Consider the following 19764-nt stretch of genomic DNA (forward strand, 5'->3'; position numbering starts at 1 on the left):
AAGCTCGGTAGTAATTCCAACTGGCTGCGTCCGTTCGTTCGAGTGCGGTATTGTTACTCTTCCCCATTAAAGTTGATAGCCTAATTCATTACCAAGATCAAGTGAACTGCTCTTCGTTAGGCCGGGTTGGAAAGACCGTCTCATAACTCATTTGCATTGAATTAATATGCTGTTGTTGGAAGCCATTGTGACAAAGTATCTATTAAAAGCACCTTCGGCTGTCAGTGTGTGAACGGTATCATAAGCCACAGCAACTTTCCAAAGTTTCAAAACCACTGGGAACTAGTACGGTTCTAAAGTGGCGTTATTTCAGCGCTCTTCCAAACATTGAACGTTTTGGCAGGTCCGTCGTTGCTCGCGCTAAGCCCTTAATGAGCCGGGTGATTTAAATCATGTTTTATGGCGTATGTTTTCCCATTCAAGCCAACCTGTCCGGCGCGAAGCCAGCCAAGGTTTGCGTGGAAAACGATCGCCTCCCGAAAAAAAAATTTATAGCACCTTTATGACTCGTCGTCGTGCGTCGCCGTTATGGTAATAACGATCTTAGGAGGCTTTCGGGGCCGTTCGCTGATTTATGGGTTCCCGTCTGGTGTAGTCCCGTGTCGCACCACACGGACCCAGGCCTGGAGAAAAATTAAAAAATCTACAAGCTCGTAAATCATCGCGCTGGTGATGCATAAACATAAACAGAACCTCGCGCCAGCACTCGCCTGGTGGAGGTAGAGGGGAGCGGGGGGTTGAGAACGGAAGTATTATCACCTGAAGATACGTAGTGAGCTCACTCTCGAGTGATGTCCTGCGGGAAACTGGTGAGAAAATGCTCCTTTTAATCAGCTAGGAATGTTGTACAAAAATAATATTGATTTGATTTCCATTTGTCGACACTGATTTACTGAATGAGGAATGGGTAATAAGATCAATTTTGTGTATAGTTGATGTTGACAAAATTGATTAAATTTATTTCAATTCGTGAGTCGGTTGCGATCTGGATAGCAACGTAGAAACTCTTTAAAAACCGAGAACCATGCCACAAATGACATAAATGTTTTTGACGAAAGCTCAATCATGTCTTTTTCCTTCTCTCAAATCAATTCAAAAATTAAAAATGAACAAACACAAAAGTTTAGGAATTTTTCTAGATACGACTATATAAAAAAATGAATTCTCTTTTATGAACAAGTTATTGGGTTATTACGTATTCGTATTACGTATTACGTGTACGTATTCATTTGCCTCAATTGCCTACAAAAGTGCGAAGCACTTCGAGTAGCTGTTAACTCTATGCCAACCACCATCAATGACACTTTCTTGATCGTCGACCATCGTGGAATTGAAATAAATACTTATTCTCATCACAAAACATTTTCCAACCTAATAGCTAATTCCAACCTATTTTTTTCAACCGATGAAAACTATAAAATATACAATATCCGTAATCTTAAGCTAAAAAATAACTCGAAAGGAGTTTACCTTTAAAAAATTAGTCTTCAAAACTTCGTATAGTGCAATAGCGTAGCAAATACATTTGCTGGAAGAAAAAAAAAATGCGCAAATAAATTCCGTATCAAAAGTAACAAATATTTACTTCGTTTATCTAGAGTAGTCACTCTCAAAGCACACTCACTGAAATGTTGATGAGAAAAAATATGCTAATAAAACTAAAATTTGCACTATTTTTAGCAGCAAAATTTGCACTCAAGCGGATCAAATTAAGGTTTGCTTTGTTAGAGACCGAGTATATCTCTGCATTTCTACAAAGACCACGAAAGGGAATTTTTGTTAGTGGGGTGGATTTTGGATCAGGATTCACTTTGATAAATGATATGACCAAGATTTAATTGGATTAATCTACCAATATAGACATGATCATGTACATAAAATGTGAGATAAATCAAAATTCTTACCTTCCATAGCTGAAATTTAGGTCTCTGCAGACTTTACGCACATTCAACTTGGTTAGAAGCACCAAAATTCACAGGACCGGTGAAAACGCTACAATCTTTTTTTTTTCAGTTTGAGTTCAAGGAATTTTTTTCGTTTTTTTGCGACCATTAGTCAGCGCAGGTTTGACTTAGAGCTCAAAATGAAAAATAAATGAAAGAATATAGTTTGTTTTTGGTCCCCTTAGCCATCTCGAAAGTAAATAGTCTTCTGAGACTTAATTGAAGTTTTTTCTGTAGGCAAATATAGTAGCGACGAACCTGGCGAGCAATTATTCTGAATCCTTTCGACGCACTCTCAAGCTCACTAGGGCATCAAAGCCCACAAAAATGTTGACCAATGTCGATCACCAAAATTCTAGAGGCGTACAACTTTAAGAATAAAAAATTTGTAGTATTCTGCAATGTAAAAAAGCGAGTTTAAATATTGACACGTGCAGTCAAGCTGAAAAAAAAAGATACAAGATATTATGACTCTAAATCATACTTAAAATCTCTCATGAGATCTAGTAGGCCCTTGCTAGAGCTCCCAAAGTTCGCTTATGTCGTTTTCGTTTTTGCGGTGCACACGCAAAAGTTCGAGCTTTAATCATCCAATGTGTCCTTTCAATTCGCACAGAATTTGCTCTGACTTCGCACAACCAATGCGTGATACGCATAACGCAAAAGTTGTACAAGGAATACATTGACCGAGATCAAAATCAGAATATGTATCATATACACAAAAATAGTAATGTCTCGGTAAACTTCGGCTTCGGGCAAACGATCAGTTTCGAGGCGCTCAAAAAACCGTTCTTTACTTTCGCGAGCCGGTGCGTATCAACGGCTCGTGCATCCCTTAAAATCGTCAGCAACCGAAACAGCCAATAGCGAGCCTTGTTGCCGCGAAAGTTATTGACGCTGGTGCCAGTAACGCCGAACCGAATGCATGTGAATGAAACCAGAGTCATAATGAAATGCAAAATGTTTTGGACTAATCTCATGTTTTTGTTTATTGTTAATGATTGAATGATGTTTTTAAATGACCTGATTGATGAAAGTGAATCGATCAGGCAATAATTTCTTCAATGGAGTCAGTACCCAATCTATCAGTATTGATTGCTGGTTGCACTGTTTTAACGATGCCAACCTTCTGAACATCGGCTGATGCTTTATAAGTGTAGTGGTTTGGAGCTGCGCAATACATTCAAAATACGCTAGAGTATCAAATGCGTTATGCCCAACGCACATGCGTTGTACTGGTTCCAATTTTAATCAGTAAATGCGCTAATTTCGCTCATAAATGATCTGGTTACGCACACTCCAACTTTTGCGTGTAGCTACCCCGCGGCACAGTGGGGAATCGCTGGCCATCAGCCAAAATTTTTTTTTTCGTTAGCTGTTTCATAATATTTTTCCTCTATTGCAATAACATTCAAGTGACTAAATCCAAAATTTGGGCGCAATATCATGAAATCTGAATTTTTTATGACATTTCAAAGCTTGGCGAACTGACGTTTTTTGTCTTTTTTTTGAAAAAAAGTACATTACTTTGAAACGCTCTGTAGCTTCAATGATAGCTTGAATTTTTTTGACGTCAAAGGAAAAGTTGTTGTAAATATTGTGCAAAACAAACCCATTTCATTAGATATTGTAAAATTTGGTTATAGTAGGCCTGACACCAAAAAAAAATTTAAAAAAACCTAAATTAATCCACCTAGCGGTCAGACCCAGCCTATCTCATTCAAATTTATTATTTGTAAAAATAGATCTACATTAACGCTTCAATCCAATAAATGTATATTCACTCTTAAGGTTCTAAAAAATTGATGTTGTAATCTATACATATAAAAATTCAGTCCGATCTGTCCGTCTGTCTGTCTGTCTGTCTGATCCCTATAGGCTCGAAAACTACCGAACCGATCGGCGTGAAACTTTGTATGTTGGGGTTTTTGGTGCCGATAAAGGTTCCTATGATAGTTCGAGACCCCTCCTTCTTCAGGAAGGGAGGGGTCCCATACAAATGAAACACAAATTTCTGCCCATCTCGAAAACTAATCAACTAAATGGAACCAAATTTGGCAGGTAAATGTTTTTAGTGGTAAAAAATATGTTCATAATGTTTTGACACCCCTCCTTCTTTTGGGAGGGAGGGATGCCAAACAAATGACACACAGATTTCTGCACATCCTGAGAACTAACCAACTGAATGGAACCAAATTTGGCAGGTGAATATTTTTCAAGGTAACAAATATGTGCATAATGGTTTGACACCCCTCCCTTTTCTATGAGGGAGAGGTACCGTACAAATGAAACACAATTTTCGTACAGCTCAAGAACCAATCAAGAAAATACAACCAAATTTGGTATGAGAATGTTTTGGGAGGTAACAAATATGTCTCTCTTCTGGAAGCACATGTTTCTGCGCAAATATCTGCACTTCTCGCGAACTAATCAACTAAATGGAACCATATTTGGTGATTGAAAGTTTTCAGTGGTAACAAATATGTTCCATAACACTGTGCTACAGCGATTTAGAACTTCTGAAGTGACCTAGTGTAGGTTGTAGGTCTTGTTGAGAGTAACATTCGCTCATACTAGAAATTTTCCAAACACCCCCAAAATCTGAAGTTATGGTCGCAATACGGTTTTTTGGAGCTCGGCACATATGTTATTTTTTAACTCAGTCATTTATAAACCCATTTTCAGTATTTAAGCAGTTTTAGAAAGAAGACAAATAGAGCTTTCAAAATATATACAGGTTTTTACTAATATCAATAAAACATGTTAAATCATTTGAGTTTATATCTTAATTTTTATACTTTTTCACGCAATTTTTCAATTTAATTGTCAATTTTCCGTCTATTTTTTTGAGAAGCATACCACAACTACACTATAATTTTTAAAGGATATTCAATTCCGAATCAATTGAAAGTAGTTTTGTGGAAATCGGTTGATATTTGGCTAAGTTATATATTTTTTAAGAAAACCCGATTTTTTCGCTTATGTCGCACAATTATTTCACGGTGCTACAAATGTTGAAAAAATGAAAGAACTTTTGATGTGACTTAGTATGGGTTGTAGCTTTAGTCAAGTGTTACTTGCGCGTTTACTTGAAGTTTTTCAAATACCCCGAAAATTATAAGTTATGTTCAAAACCATGTTTTTACCTTAGCTCGCATTTTTATGTTCAATTCGGTTCTTTCTCAACCGATTTTTTCATATTTTGGCTGTTTTGGAGAGGCGAAAAATAGATCTTTCGAAACATATAAATATGACTAAAGAGTTTACCTATATATGATGAATAGTTTTAAATTAAATAAGATGATTTATTTCCTTTTTGAATTTAAAGACGACTACTTTCAGTTTCTGGAAAACAACCAAAATAACTAAATACCTCCCAATATGGGTATTTCCGGTGACAGATTGATGCCAGAAAATCTGCTGAAAATGACCGAACACCACCCAATATGAATATATTCAGAATTAAGGCGATGTACAGAAGCCAAAAGTCGAGGATGTTGTCATTTCGATAAAACCAATCATTTCAAACGATTTGTTATTTGACTTTGATCATATCCTATGGCCGATTCTCCGTGCATTTGCAGACTTCAAACACATCGCAGGGAATCAACGAATTTGGAACGTTCAAATAGTACGATACCACATTTAAATTATATTGAGGCCACAAATATCGATCATGTAATCTTTGAGATAATAGACTTTCGTTGTTTTAATAACAATTTAATAACGATTACTTAAGTTCGATTATAATCAAATGAAATGGGAACGACTAGGGCAGCCAAACTTTGAAACCACGTGTTCAGTCATAATTCATCAATTGACGCTTAACTAGTCCGCTCGTCTGATAATAATGTTGATCAATTCGGTTGTGTAGTTTCTTAGATAATGAAGTTTCGTTTTTTTCACATTTCGGTACATTACAGACGAAGTTACAGTTCGATTACAGTAAAATTCAATAGGGTGTTATGAGGCAGCTAGACTTATCAATTGACACTAATTTTGTGGAAATCGGTTCAGTCATCTCTGAGAAAAGTGAGTGAGTCCAAGTAGTCGTCGGAATATGTTCCTTTTCATAGCTGGATTTCACATTTTTAAACATAACAGTCAAAGTAATAGTCCGATTGCAAAACAAATCAATAGGGTCTTATGGGGCAACAAAACCTTCCATTTGACATCTAATTTATAAAAATCGGTCCAGCCATCTCTTAAAAACATGAGTGAGATTAAACCGACTTCAGAACACGTTTCTTTTCGTAACTTTTGAACCACAAGTTAAATCTTTATAAAATTCAAAAGTTAAGGATTTTTCAGGTAGCTCGTTCATTTGAAACCACTTTTGTTCAAATCGGTTGTGTGGTTTTAGAGCTAATGATGTTTCATGATTTTTACATTTTGATACATAACCTCTAAACCAAAAATCCGATTACAATAAAATTTAATAGGGTCTTATGGGACAACAAGACCTTTTATTTGCAATTAATTTCATGAAAATCGGTCCAGCCATCTCTGAGAAAAGTGAGTGAGAATAAAAATCTGCACACACACACACACACACACACACACACACACACACACATACACACACACACATACAGAAAATGCTCAGCTCGTCGAGCTGAGTCGAGTGATATATGCCATTCGGCCCTTCGTAGCACTTTTATACTTTCGGTTTTGCAAGTGATTGCTATACCTTTCTAGGAGAAAGGCAAAAACGTGATTTTTTGTAGAAAAGTAGCTTAAAAGTTTAGTTGCCGCAGTTTGCCACGGTTGTGACCACATTCAAATTTTAGGTAAAAACAAAGGCTTTCAAATGCATACTGTCCGCTGTAGCGCAAAACTGCGCAAATTACCACTTTAGTGAAAAAAGCGATAGCAGATTTTTTTAGTTTTTATTTTTGAAGTTCAAATTTCATCCAGGATTAATTTTAATCATAACCATGATACTCCATTAATGAAAATTTATGATATCGTACTCAATCCGTAAGGATTAAATATAAAATTGGGCAAAAACCACAAAATTTATCAATGAAATGTTATAAAATAAGTGTTAAACAAGAAAACAGTAAACAAATCTTTCTGAAACTTCAATTATGTCAAACTTTATCACTTTCTGCAAATTTAAAACAATATAAAAAACATTCAATCCTTCTCAATTTATGATCATGAAATTCGCTAAACTGATTGAAGTGTCAAATACTAGCAGCAAATTCATACCATCAAACTCCGGCTAACAATAGCCCGTTTGAAGATTGCTTTTGCTTGGCACTCGTTTGCATACAAAAATAAAACACACATTGTGCTTTATGAGAGAAAAACAAAGAACAGTCGTCGCCCTCCGCATCTTTTCGTATTCATTTAGAACGTTGTCTCATTCCAGTGTCTTGGTTTTCAAATTCATAAATTCGTTGAATTTTATTATGGAGCCTTCAACTTCAGCGGCACCACCTAATTCAATGTCTAGTAAGTTGTCAATTCATGGTGTTATACATGTATTTAAATGTCCTCTTTCAACCATAGAACCCGGATTAGGAAGATAACATATGTATATGAAACAATGAAATCACTAGAATCACTAGAAGAAATGCAAATTGCAGCGAAAGACATTTATCCTGCTGATAAGTATAATGAACTTCAAATTTTCTGGAAACAATTCAACAGAAGATTTAAGCGATCACAGCGGAAGATGATGGTGCTGATGATGATTTTTCCAATTTGTAATTTGTTTGTGTTTCTTGTGTTGTTTTAGTTTATTAAAAAAAATATATATTTAGGCAAAATTTGTTTAGTTCGAGGGGTCGTCCATAAATTACGTATATTTTTCAATGGGGAGGACGCCCGGTGGCACTACTTGTGGTCAAAGATCATATAATTCTATAAAAAAAGAAAAACGTGCCAAAAAATATTAAAAATTGTATTTCGTGCTTTATGGACGGCCCCAAACAAAAAATGGATGCCAAATTCGTGTTCAGCGCCCCAAAATTATGTAAATGCCAAGTTTTTGTCGCATTCATCGACACTTTTTTTGCTTGGCCAGCCTTTGTATGGAGTCGCCCCACTGTGCGCGGACTACACTTTGTCCTATAGCTGTTTTTTTTTTCATTTTCCGGACTACCCTTTTTCTGTCCCGGACAGTCCGCGAACAGAGTGCAGTTTTGAAGAAACCAACACATTCACATGTATGTATCAAAATAAAAAAAAACCTGAATTAATCCACCTAGCGGTCAGACCCAGCCTTTCTCATTCAAACTTATTATATGTTAGAATAGATTTACACGATTTAAGAGAAAAAATACTCCTTGAAAATTTCGGCTGGTTTCAGCACAACTACACCATTATTAAATACTATACCATTATTAAATTAAAATTTAAAACCTAACATTCACACACATATGAGCATACATTAAAACATACATATGCAAATATAATGAAATAAATATGTTTCAAATACATCACGCAAAAATCCAGATGACTACTTCTAGTTACCGGAGTACATCCTAAAATGGCTAAATTTTGCCTAATCCGGGAATTTCGATGGCGAAGATGCCGACTTCATCCATTATGAGTATTGCGGAAGCGGTACACTCAAAGGCCAGAAATCACCTTAGGAGCCATTTTAAATTTCTAGATACTTAGTAGCTTCCGATTTCTGGAAAACAACCTTAAAAGGACAAACATTACCAATGTTTTTCAGGAACATTATCCCGGGCTCGAAAGCCGGGAGTATACTCCATATTTCACTTTGAAACCCGATTTTGCAGCTTTCGGTTTTTGGAAAACATCTACACACGTACACACTAGAGTGGCCATATTTTATATGGCCGTTTTTTAAACTATCGATCTTAATGAGCGCCGGGCTGAAAAAGTTTCCTTTTGACCTCTACAATAAGCCACGAAAATTTGAAGTTGATCGGAGTATATTTAATAATGGACCCACAAAGCGCTTATATTTTAGAAATCGGTTTACATGAAAATTGTACGGAGTTTTTTCTTTTTTTAACATATATCTCTTGATAAACGTATTCAAATACACTTGTATTTTTATAAAACCGTTATATTATTGTCCTAGTTTATGTTTAAAATATTTTAAAACTTTTGATGTTCGTTAAAAAGATCGGATTTTGAATGAGGTGGGTATTTTTACGGTATGAACCAACTACATGCAATATAAACTGAAGTTCGTCTTAATTATGAGTTGGAACACAGTTAGAATTTTTCATGAATTTAACACCTTGTTCTCTGGCGTCGTTTAAAGCGAATGATTTTTGAATAAAGTGTGCTATTCCTCATTATTTTTCTATTCGGCTGGGTCACGGTCGAAAAAATCAACATTAAGTTCAAAATTCGAAAAGAAAGCATTGGTTTTGTATAAAACGAGATGGGATTAATAACATACATTCGACATCAGCTATTTAAGGCCAAACGGTATTCAAACCAAAAATGGCCGCCTTCGAGCCACCACTTTGAATTTTCAAAGACACAAGACTCGGTAACAAGTAATGCGTCATCTGTGAAAAGGCTGTTTTATGTTTGCTGTGGTGAAGCAAACATAAAATAGCGTTTTCACAGGGAGTGCATTATTTATTTCCGAGTCCTGTGCTTCTAAAAATACGAAGTGGTGGCTCAAAATTGGCTATTATTGGCTTCAACACCGTTTCACCTTAAGGACCATTCGCTTTTATTTGCCTGATCATTTTTTGTTTATATTCAAGCTTAAATACCACAAGCGATTCTTCATCTTTTCAGTTACAGCGTCTGAGACGACTATCAATTTCGGCATAAGCGAAAGAATCACGTAGAAAATTCATAACTTGATAAATACATTAGCCAGCACTCGTACATCCGAAAAACACTTGAATGTGAAGTTTGACTACCAACAGGGACATGTCTTGAATGCAATTTATGGTCAATGATCAGAACTTTTGGATCATTGAAGCTGTGAGTGACTTGATTGGCTGTGAATGAGTTGATTTCGTTTGATGCTCTTGTAAAACGGTTAAAGACAAGTGCGATGCTCTTGCCATGTAATATATTTTGCATAAAAGTTCATAGATATGAAGAGGACAAGTAATATTTTTTAATTTTCGGAACTTTTCCGAAATATTTCGATCCACTAGCGTATTATGAACTTCTTAGGCGATATTTTTGCCGTAGCTTGAATCTATTTTGAGCGCACCCAAGAACTTTGCACTTTCATCAAAACTCTGAGAATTGCTATTCGATCAACAGGAGATCTACCGACCGTATTTGATAAAATTCGCCATCGTAGTGCATTCAGATCACTAGTGCTAAACTGTTTCATAGAAAATAATAATAATAATAATATTCAAAATAACATTAAATCCATACAAAAAGTTCTTAATAATTTTAATAATTTTGCTTCACTAATCCGATTGTGGCGGTTCACTTCACGCAGTTGCAGCAATGAAGTACGATTGAGGATATAATCACTGAATGGCAGTTTCAAAACCTCTAACGAATATGAGAGGTCATTCATTCATTACGTACTAAGTAGAAGAGATATTCAACGAAGAGTTCCATTGCGCGAGGCCCCCATGCAAAATTGCGTTATTTATGGGTGGGAGGTGTTCAGAATTGCTATAATTTAGCGTTACGAAATATGTGAATGTCCCTAACGATATGATTTTATAATTGAAGAGTATTTCGTCGCAAAATATACAACTATTTTAAGAAACTAAGGCGAAAAACTCCAAAAAGAGTTAAAAACAACAGTTCTTATGAGAATCTATTATTTTTTAAATATAAGCGTTTTGTGGGTCCATTTAATGAACTCGGATCAACTTCAAATTTTCATGGCTTATTTTTGGAGTAAAAAGGAAACGTTTTCCGCCCGGCGCTCATCGAATTCGCATGATGTTACAAAAATGGCCACTCTAGTACACACCCACACACAAACATATGCACCAATACATACACACATGCAGAAAATGCTCGTTTCGTCGAACTGAGTCGAGTAGTATATGACATTCGACCATTTGGATCACTTTTCTACTTTTTAATTAGCCAGTGATCGTTAGGAGAAAGTCAATATGTTTACTTTCATTATGTGATTTCACATTTTTATGAACAACGGACAAAGTTACAATCCGAATACAATGAAATTCAATAGCAATCTATGGGGCAACTAGACCTTTCATTTGACACTAATTTTGTGAAAATCAGTTCAGCCATCTCTGAGAAAAATGAGTGAGTTAAAACAACCTCAGGATAAATTTTCTTTACATAACTTTTGAACCATATGTTCAATCATTTCGAAATTAAAAAGTTAAGGGTTTTAGAGACAGCCCGATCATGATCATCATCATGAAACCAGTTTTATTGAAATCGGTTATGTGGTTTCTGAGATATTGATGTTTCGTGACTTTTACATTTTGATACATAACCTCTAAACCAAAAATCCGATTACAATGAAATTCAATAGCAACCTATGGCGCAACTAAACCTTTCATTTGCAATTAATTTTATGAAAATCGGTTCAGCCATCTCTGAGAAAAGTGAGTGAGAAAAAAAAGTTGCACATACACACACACACACACATACACACATACATACATACATACAGAAAATGCTCAGTTCGTCGAAAGGGGTCGAGTGGTATATGACATTCGGCCATTGGGACCACTTTTATACTTTTGGTTTTTCCAGTGATTGCTATACCTTTACCTTTACCTTTACCATAAAAACGGACAACAAATTTGGAGAATAAGGTCTCAAGTTTTTTAGCTTGTTTTGCTTCGGAAGGAATTTCGGTCTACTCCTTTTCCAAAATGAATGTCCCCTTATTTTATTAAACAAAATAGCTAAACCTGCATGCATTTTTAAGTTTTCAATTCAGAGTTTCTTTTGCCACGTTCAGTTTATACATGTTATGTGGCACATAGAATTGTAGTTTTAACGCCTTCTAATATTACTGTCAAAATAATAGATTACACTGATCGACAAAAGCGAAAAAATGTGGCCCTAAAGCTCAAAATAGTTTCGCTAAAAAGATTATAGCTTTTTAACTATTCCTGTGAAATTAGGTACTCCTACTGTATGCAGAAGTGCGGCAGAGGAATTGCTCGCCGAGTTCGTCGCCTTTAAGTTTGTTTATGAGTTGATGAGTCTCTGGAAAGCTATCTACTTCACTAGGGGCACCAAAATTTATATGAATGGTTAAACAGCTATAAACTTTCATTTTTTCCGGTTCGAGCTCTGAGGCAAATCCTGTATTTGCCAGTGTTATTTAGAAAATAAATTATTTGAGTTTTCATTAGGCTCGCGATTTGCCTGATTATGGTTGAATTTACTTAAATTTGTATTCAGTATAGTCATCAATTACTGCTTTACTGCTATAAAAATATGTACCATTGAAAAATCATCAATGTTTACTTGGGCAGTGGCCCGTTACAAGGCCACTGAAGGTACATAAGTTTTTTTTGAAATACTGAGCAATCGCAGGGTTACTGTTTTTTTTGGGGGTGCTAGCAATCTCTTCGACGATCCCACAAATCGGCTCTGGCCCTATGATAAACTGCCTTGGTCCATTTCTTGTCAACAGATCAGCTTTCGGTAGAGCATTTCTAGTATAGATTCATCCTAAAGATGGGCACCCTGAAACTTTAGCAAAACTTCTATCAACTTTTAGGGAAGTTTCTCAGAGATATTTTGAAAGTAACATCAAGTGAGTTTTAATACCATTCAGAAGTTCCATGAAGGTGTTCTCCAAATACCGTAAAACGGGGCGAATAGCAACAGTCTCTGTTATACTGTTGTGTCTAGAATGAATTTAAAAGCCATGGAACAAGTGTCTAGCCTGCCTTTATCAAGGGTGTAAATGTCATTTTGATAGATAGGTAACTCATTCTTTCATTGAAAGTAATGATGCATGTTTCAATTCGCCCCGCAATGGGGCGAATAGACACACTCATCAGTCTATGTTCTAATGAAAAATTCGAATTTTATTTTTGAGAAAAAAAATTAACGACATTAATATGAGTTGCAAAAAAAAAAGTTTTTAAATGGCGGAAATGTTCGGTTTATTGTCTTAACAGAGTTAGGAACGTAGGGATTCAGGTTTGGGTCAACCGTTTCTACCGATTCAGGATCTTCATGTACTTCGTCTGGACACGACGTCCAGTAACACTTTGTGCTGATAGAACTGGAATCTTGGTCCGTTACTTTCGGGTTGTTGATGTCTTTGTCAATTCATGTCAATCATCACGCAGCAAATAAATCAAACTTTTGTCAAGATTTTGCCTAACAGCTTGGTCGTCTGCTGGATAGGGTTCTGCTGGTAGCTGAGGAAGTTGATTCCATATTTCGTCACCGCTTGACGGAGGGACAGTTTTTATAGCTAACATTCTTGCAGCTCTCATCAGGCGGTGGGATCCGGTTGTGTATACGTTTTTGTTTGTATGTTCTGACCAACATGGGCTGAGAATGTACATGTTTTAGGCATCATTAGTTTTCTCAAAATTACTGGTTTTTGTGTAGAAATATTCACTATGGCGTTGTTTCCATTCGCCCTATAAATTTGCGAACCGGGAGTTTTCCAATAAAACATAAGTAAAAGGTTGATAAATACTTTACGACAATCCTCAGATTCACTATAAAAACTTATTCGCAAGACTGTACAATTAAAAGGAATTTTGCATGTATTTGGTATTGAAATAATTGATAAAATTTTTCGAAACCCTTCAGTAAATCTGAAATTAATTAGTTCGAACTCAAAGTAAGTGTAACTTGCACGATTGATCGTGGGTCGCGGCCACGATAGCAACGTAAATATCATCTTGTCGTGCCTGTTGTGAAGGCATTCAAATTCGCATGCTATCCTTGATCCTATATCTGATTACAGCCATTTTCAAGGCTTATTTGAGTCATACTTACCTAGTTTTTCTTCTTTCACAGTAACAATAAGATTTCCATCGGAAGTTTTGGGACACGTCCAATCCTTTGGTTTTTTGTTGCTTTTCTCTGGGTTGACTTGCTCTCTCATGGAAAATCTGATTATTTAGTGAAAGAACCTTTCAATTCTGAATCAATGGATCCATTACAACTACAAATAAATTCTGTACCAAATACAGTAAATACTAACCTCGGCATTATCCCTGCTTTATACTGAATTATCAATTGACACATCAATAACGGAAGCAAATACCCACTAGATCCAGGCCTGTGTGCGTGACAGAGGGAGAATCCAACATTTTGTCTACAAGCTTGCGTACAACAACAACTAGACATCCAGAAATCATTTCTGTTCGCCATCAGATGAGTGACATAAACGTCCCTCCACCTAGTTCTGCCTGTTGCACCGGATTGTTTATGTATCCTGCCCCATCATCCTCCGGCACTAGTAATTTCAGCCGGAAACCCGTCGTTCCAAATCAAACAAACCCAACCAATTCCCATAATTTTCTGCCATAAACTCTCACTTCATAACCGTATATACGCATGTAGCGTCTGCGTTTGAGAGCAGGTTTTTTATTAAATTGATGCAATTTATATGCCCCCGTCATACTACAAATTGACGTTTTTTTTCTCTCTCCTGAAGACCCTTTAAACTAATCGGCTCCGTTCCCGTGGCACCGTGCGCTGCAGCTATCCAATCGAGCAGCAACTAATCCCATCAAAACGATACCATCGATCCGGTTTCACCCCACGGTCCCGCGGGCATCGGTCATTTGTAATAATTAAACCACACTCATTAATTAGACTCTTATCTAGTGCTGCCCATCGCGCACCTCTTTCCGCGACATGGGATCCGGAGAGGAACACTATAATACTGTCGCTCTCTCCTCCCCCCATGGGGGGGGGGGGACACCAGCGTGTGTGAGAGAGTGAAAGCGATAAAATATCTGTTGACGCCACACTTCTCAGTCGAACGCGCCCAATATAGGGGAAAGCAACCACCAAAAACTGTACGATTAAAAGAAGATGAATCTCATCAAATTAAGATCAAGATTACGCGTGTGCTCGCGGGCGTTCGCTCGAGCCTCGGGTCCCGTCGGACGGTCCTGTGAAGGTTTAAAGAGACAATCATCCCAGAATGGCCAAACAAATCGATTACGTTACGTTCGGGAAAGCCGCGGCGACTGAACCTGGCGTCTAATATTCAAATGAGACGCAAGCGAGACGCTAAGACAAACGGACGTCGTCGTCATTTGTTTGGGGACCGAACAAAAAAAAACACGCAAGACGATGAAAAAACGATTAATTATTTCATCTTTAGAACTCGAAACAGACAGTCGTCGACGACGACGACGACAACGACATCGCAAACGACGAGTATCGTTTTTCCGAGTTGTTCATGGCGATGGCGCTAAAGCTCCACGACTTGGCCAAAGCCGATTGAAATAAATAATTCGATTTTATGTTCCGGGTGGGTTTTCGGATGGAAAGGCAAGGGTCGAAGGGAGTGATTTAATTAAAATTATTCAAATTTATCGATCATTGCGTGCGCCGTCGTCTGTGCGTGTGCAGAGCGTTTCTCTTTGCGACGGCGGCGGCGGCGATTTATTTCAATAAGAAAGATCAATATGTCATCCGTGGTAATCCTTTTTTTGCGTTCGCCTCTTGCTCATGCCGCTGACTGGCTGGCTGGCTGGTTGACCGATCCGACCCTCATCGTCGTCGTTGTCTGGATGATTGTTTGCTGCCAAGTAGGCGACCTTCGGCTTCACACACCGGATATCCAAGGAGGCCTCTGCGTGAAGGGTAAAAGAAAAAAAAAATTGCCTTTTCGAGAGAAAACCCAGCCGCTAGAAGCGGTCCATAGTGTTCGCGTATCCACGCACAAAAAAGCGGGAGACTTTTCCGGGGTTTTCTCACTCGAATCGGTGCACGTTTATTGTTGTTTGCGGGTGCAGGAAAATCTGGTTTTGAATACATAATAAACGGTTTCAGCCGTTTGGCTGCAGCCCGCTCTGGAAGGGATGTTTGTTTCCGAGCAGACCGAGAGCAGGCAAAAGTGTCCTTTGTGATTGAGGCATGGCGAAGAACAATATTATTATGATTTTATTGATTTTCAAACAAGCTTCGACTGCAATGATTTAAGCTGAGTACCGGAATTCAATACCTTCCAGATGCCCCCGTAGGAAACGTCACTTTTGCGGTTACGCATTCGATTCGAATTTTTGGAGACGGGGGCGCTTGCTAGTGACGCGTCACCAGCATCGTCGTCGTCGTCGTCCTTGTCAGCCCCGGCGGATGATAGGCCCCGGAAAGCTACTGCACGCGGCGGAGGGTGTGCGAGGGCTTTAATAAAACGTTTTTGCGGATGATATATAATCATAATGTTTAGATTTCGGTTCGGCTGTTGCCGTGGGGGAAAATCAGCGACACCGGCATGGCGAAAATAAAGTGATCATTTGAGAGCGGTTTATTGAGTGTAAAATCCGCTTTTAGCATATAAGTGAGCAAGGGTGGTGCGCCAGAATGTCTTAGCGCTACGCAGCCGGGTTTGGGGGTAGCCTCGGGAAGCCAATAAAAAGGATCAACATTCGTCCGCATGTGAGAGCTAAACTCCCATTCAGTGCGGGTTCTTCTCTTCACATTCGCCGTTCGGCTGCGCCAGGCGAAAGCGAGTTTTGGTTTGACAGAACGGACTTGTCAAGTCATTTGAAAATTATTTATTACCTTAATCATCTTCTTCCCGCGTTGCCCTTCGGGAACCCACCCCTCCAGGGAACGCCGCGCGACCGGGCGGTTTGACTCCTTTCGGGTTCACCGCATCGGGACGGCCAAGAAGAATTGAAAATTTACGATCGATTCCGATCCGAAGGACCTCGCACTTTTACGAGCCATGAAATAATTTATTTTGGGAAAAAAGTCTTCCGATCGGACCCAGGAGAAATAATGTCCGAGCGCAAAGCCGGGGCGGGTAAGAGGAGAAAACCAAATTGGGCAAACATATTAAATTGATCATTTATTATATCGATCGTTTTATCTCTCTCTCTCTCTTTTACCCTGCTTACACCGGTGCGTGTGTACCTTGTCCCTTGGTCTATCTTTATACTTTGAGAAATCAAAAAGAAAAGGCTAAATTTTTATTTTGATTTCTCCTTTTGTTATGGTTCTGGACGGCCTCGAAGGAGGGAATTTTTCCATCCCATGGGACAGTTTTTTTTTCTTTTCTCGACTGAAAGAGCTGAGCTCAAGGTGCAACCTTTCGTAGTTTGAAATGCGAGTTTTCTACGAACGATTATTATTACCATATTTTACGTCCTTCGACTAATGGTAGTAATAATCTGGACGGAATGGATTAGAAGCAGAATCCTTTCTGGGTTAGAAACTAGGAACAATAAATCTTACCGGGCTTTTCTCTCGTTATGAGTCTCTAGATTGGGTTAAAAAACATACAGAAGTTGAAATAGCTTAAAAAGCGTAAGGTATTGCGGGGAGAAAAATCCGGCAACACTGCTTGAAATGTCAGCTAATCACAAACGGTTTTCATCGAGGGGCGCGAAGTTATTATACGAGCTGTATTTTAAACTATTTTGACCTAGTTATCACAGTTTTAGAAACTACAATTAAACTACAGAACATCGGGAAAAACTGAGCTTTATGATTGTTTTGTTGCGAAAACAGCTAGGTACGAACTTTTTGCCCCGCATTACTCTAAACTTTCTTCCCAGTTCGACACTTTCTAGAACTATTTTTCACCGAACTGATAGCCTCCTACCGGCGGATGACCTTAGCAAAGCAATTACGCCTCCGGCAGGAGGATGCCAACTCAGAAGTTTCCGTGAAAAAAAGAGGCAAAAAGTCAAACAGAAAATAAGTACAGTTAAACACGCCATAAAAGCCATAGCTCAAATATTTGCAATTTCGAAAGTTCTGGGACTCTTCTGGCAGCTCCAAGGTCACGAGGACGAAGGATAAGGTGCCGTAAATTGCAACGGCCCTCCCGTGTGGAACGACCGAACTGGCGGCTGCTCGTCGGAGCCCCGGAAGGAATTCGAAAAATGTGCAGAGCACTTCTCCGGAGGAGTACGGTTTCCTCTTCCTACGGACCTTCGCTGAATGTATGATTTATGACCGTTTCGCAGAAACATTTGAATAAACTACACTCTGTGCTTCGTAACGAGAAACGGTTGAAAGTTAGCTCTAGCTAGCAAACGGATTCACAACTGACAGACTGGGAGAAGGAGGAGTAAAAAGCAGGGAAACAAAGAAATCTGACAGCGATGAGCGGTCGACTGTTGGTATGCCAAGGCTAGCTACGATTGGTTGCGTACTTGTTGTGGCATAGATCACACTGCTGACCGGCTGAGAGAATGCGACTTTTAACCGATTTATTTTCTGTATTTTTCCAGGTGAAAAGCCGTTCAAGTGTGAACATGAAGGGTGTGATAGACGATTCGCTAATTCATCAGATCGAAAGAAACATTCACACGTCCATACATCTGATAAGCCGTATAACTGTCGTGTTAATGGTTGTGATAAATCTTACACTCATCCATCATCGCTGAGGAAACACATGAAGGTAAGGGTTTTTTTCACCTCTACACTTTTACCCCGTTTGCACGTAAATAAATTGTTTGTCAAGATTCCAACGGGCGATACACGCACGAACGAAACAAAAAAAATAACGCGAGAAACGACTTTCAACTCTGTTTCACATTACTACGGCACTTTCGAGATTGAAAGTTTGTCCGGCCGACTGGAATGGTTATTCATCTTCTTCTCTCTTTCCCATGACAGGTCCACGGAAGTTTAGGAGAGAAGTCCCCATCGCACAACTACGACAGCGACGGCGAAGAGTCCAGCTCGGATAGCATCATAACGGGTGGAACGCAGACCCCGCCGTCGATCAGCCGGCTGCACGACAGCCACAACTCGAGCAAACTGAGCAGCGAATCGATCAACAACAACAATAACAACAATAGCAACAACAACAATAACACAAAATCCCCATCTTCCACTCACCTGCTGTCGCCAATCGGCGCCTCGACGACGTCCTCCTCGTCGAACAGTGCCCTGTCGCATCTCAGCCAAAATCAGCACCACAATCTGCACCACTCGCACCATCAGCACTCGCACCACCACCACTTGCAGAACCATCCGAGCAGTTTAGCGCCACCGCAGCTCCAGCTGACCCCGGCTTCATCGGTGTCCCCACAGGCAACGGCCGCCACTGCATCATCCATGCTGGTTGGTCATCACAACCACCCTCTGCTCTATCATCATCCGCAACATCACCCGAATGATTGGTACTCGGCAACACCGCCCTCCGGGCCGGACACGATGAACCATCTGAACCACTTCAGCCACCATCATCATCACCTGGTGCACCACGGGCCAACGACGGCCTATTGAGAGCAACTGCTGCTCGATGAGCTCTGTTTCAACTACTGAAACAGTGGCGGCGCTGCCCGAGGCGTCCCTGTTGCTTGGATCGCTCCACACACAATAGGCATTTGTTTCATCGCGCAAGCTCATCATCATCGTCATCTCGAACCTGTTTCTCAATGTACGGACATATACGTAACTTTAAAGCAAGCCAAAAAACCATACTATAAATATAGCTTTTACTTACAACAAGAAAAAAAAAACAAAACGAAACACTAGCGAAGCGAAAACAGAGAGAATAATTGTTTAAAATAGAGAAAGAGAGATCGAAATATGTACCATTTTGTGCCTGCTTGAGCTCAAATCACCTAAACAATACTTTGCAACAAATATTCAACACAAAATCGAACCATACTGCAACAAAAACCATTGTTTCGTCGGGGTTGGATAGAACGATAGGATTCGTATTCGTCAAAAAATTGAAATACAAAACAAAACCGAAAGGCACACCATTATGGCCCCACAACAA

General features: G+C 38.9%; 1 protein-coding gene across 1 annotated transcript in view; it reads left to right on the plus strand.

Annotated features, from left to right (window-relative positions):
• Nucleotides 1-19501, plus strand: part of LOC129731806 (pair-rule protein odd-paired) — a 61002-nt gene extending 41501 nt beyond the window's left edge. The window contains exons 2-3 of the mRNA XM_055692125.1: nt 18260-18429; nt 18648-19501. Of these exons, the coding sequence (XP_055548100.1) occupies nt 18260-18429; nt 18648-19262 (785 nt within the window). The 3' untranslated portion in view covers nt 19263-19501. The remainder of the gene's footprint in view (nt 1-18259; nt 18430-18647) is intronic.
• The last annotated feature ends 263 nt before the right edge of the window (nt 19502-19764 follow it).

This window comes from Wyeomyia smithii, chromosome 3 (genome assembly GCF_029784165.1).
Source record: "Wyeomyia smithii strain HCP4-BCI-WySm-NY-G18 chromosome 3, ASM2978416v1, whole genome shotgun sequence".
Classification (NCBI taxonomy): domain Eukaryota; kingdom Metazoa; phylum Arthropoda; class Insecta; order Diptera; family Culicidae; genus Wyeomyia; species Wyeomyia smithii.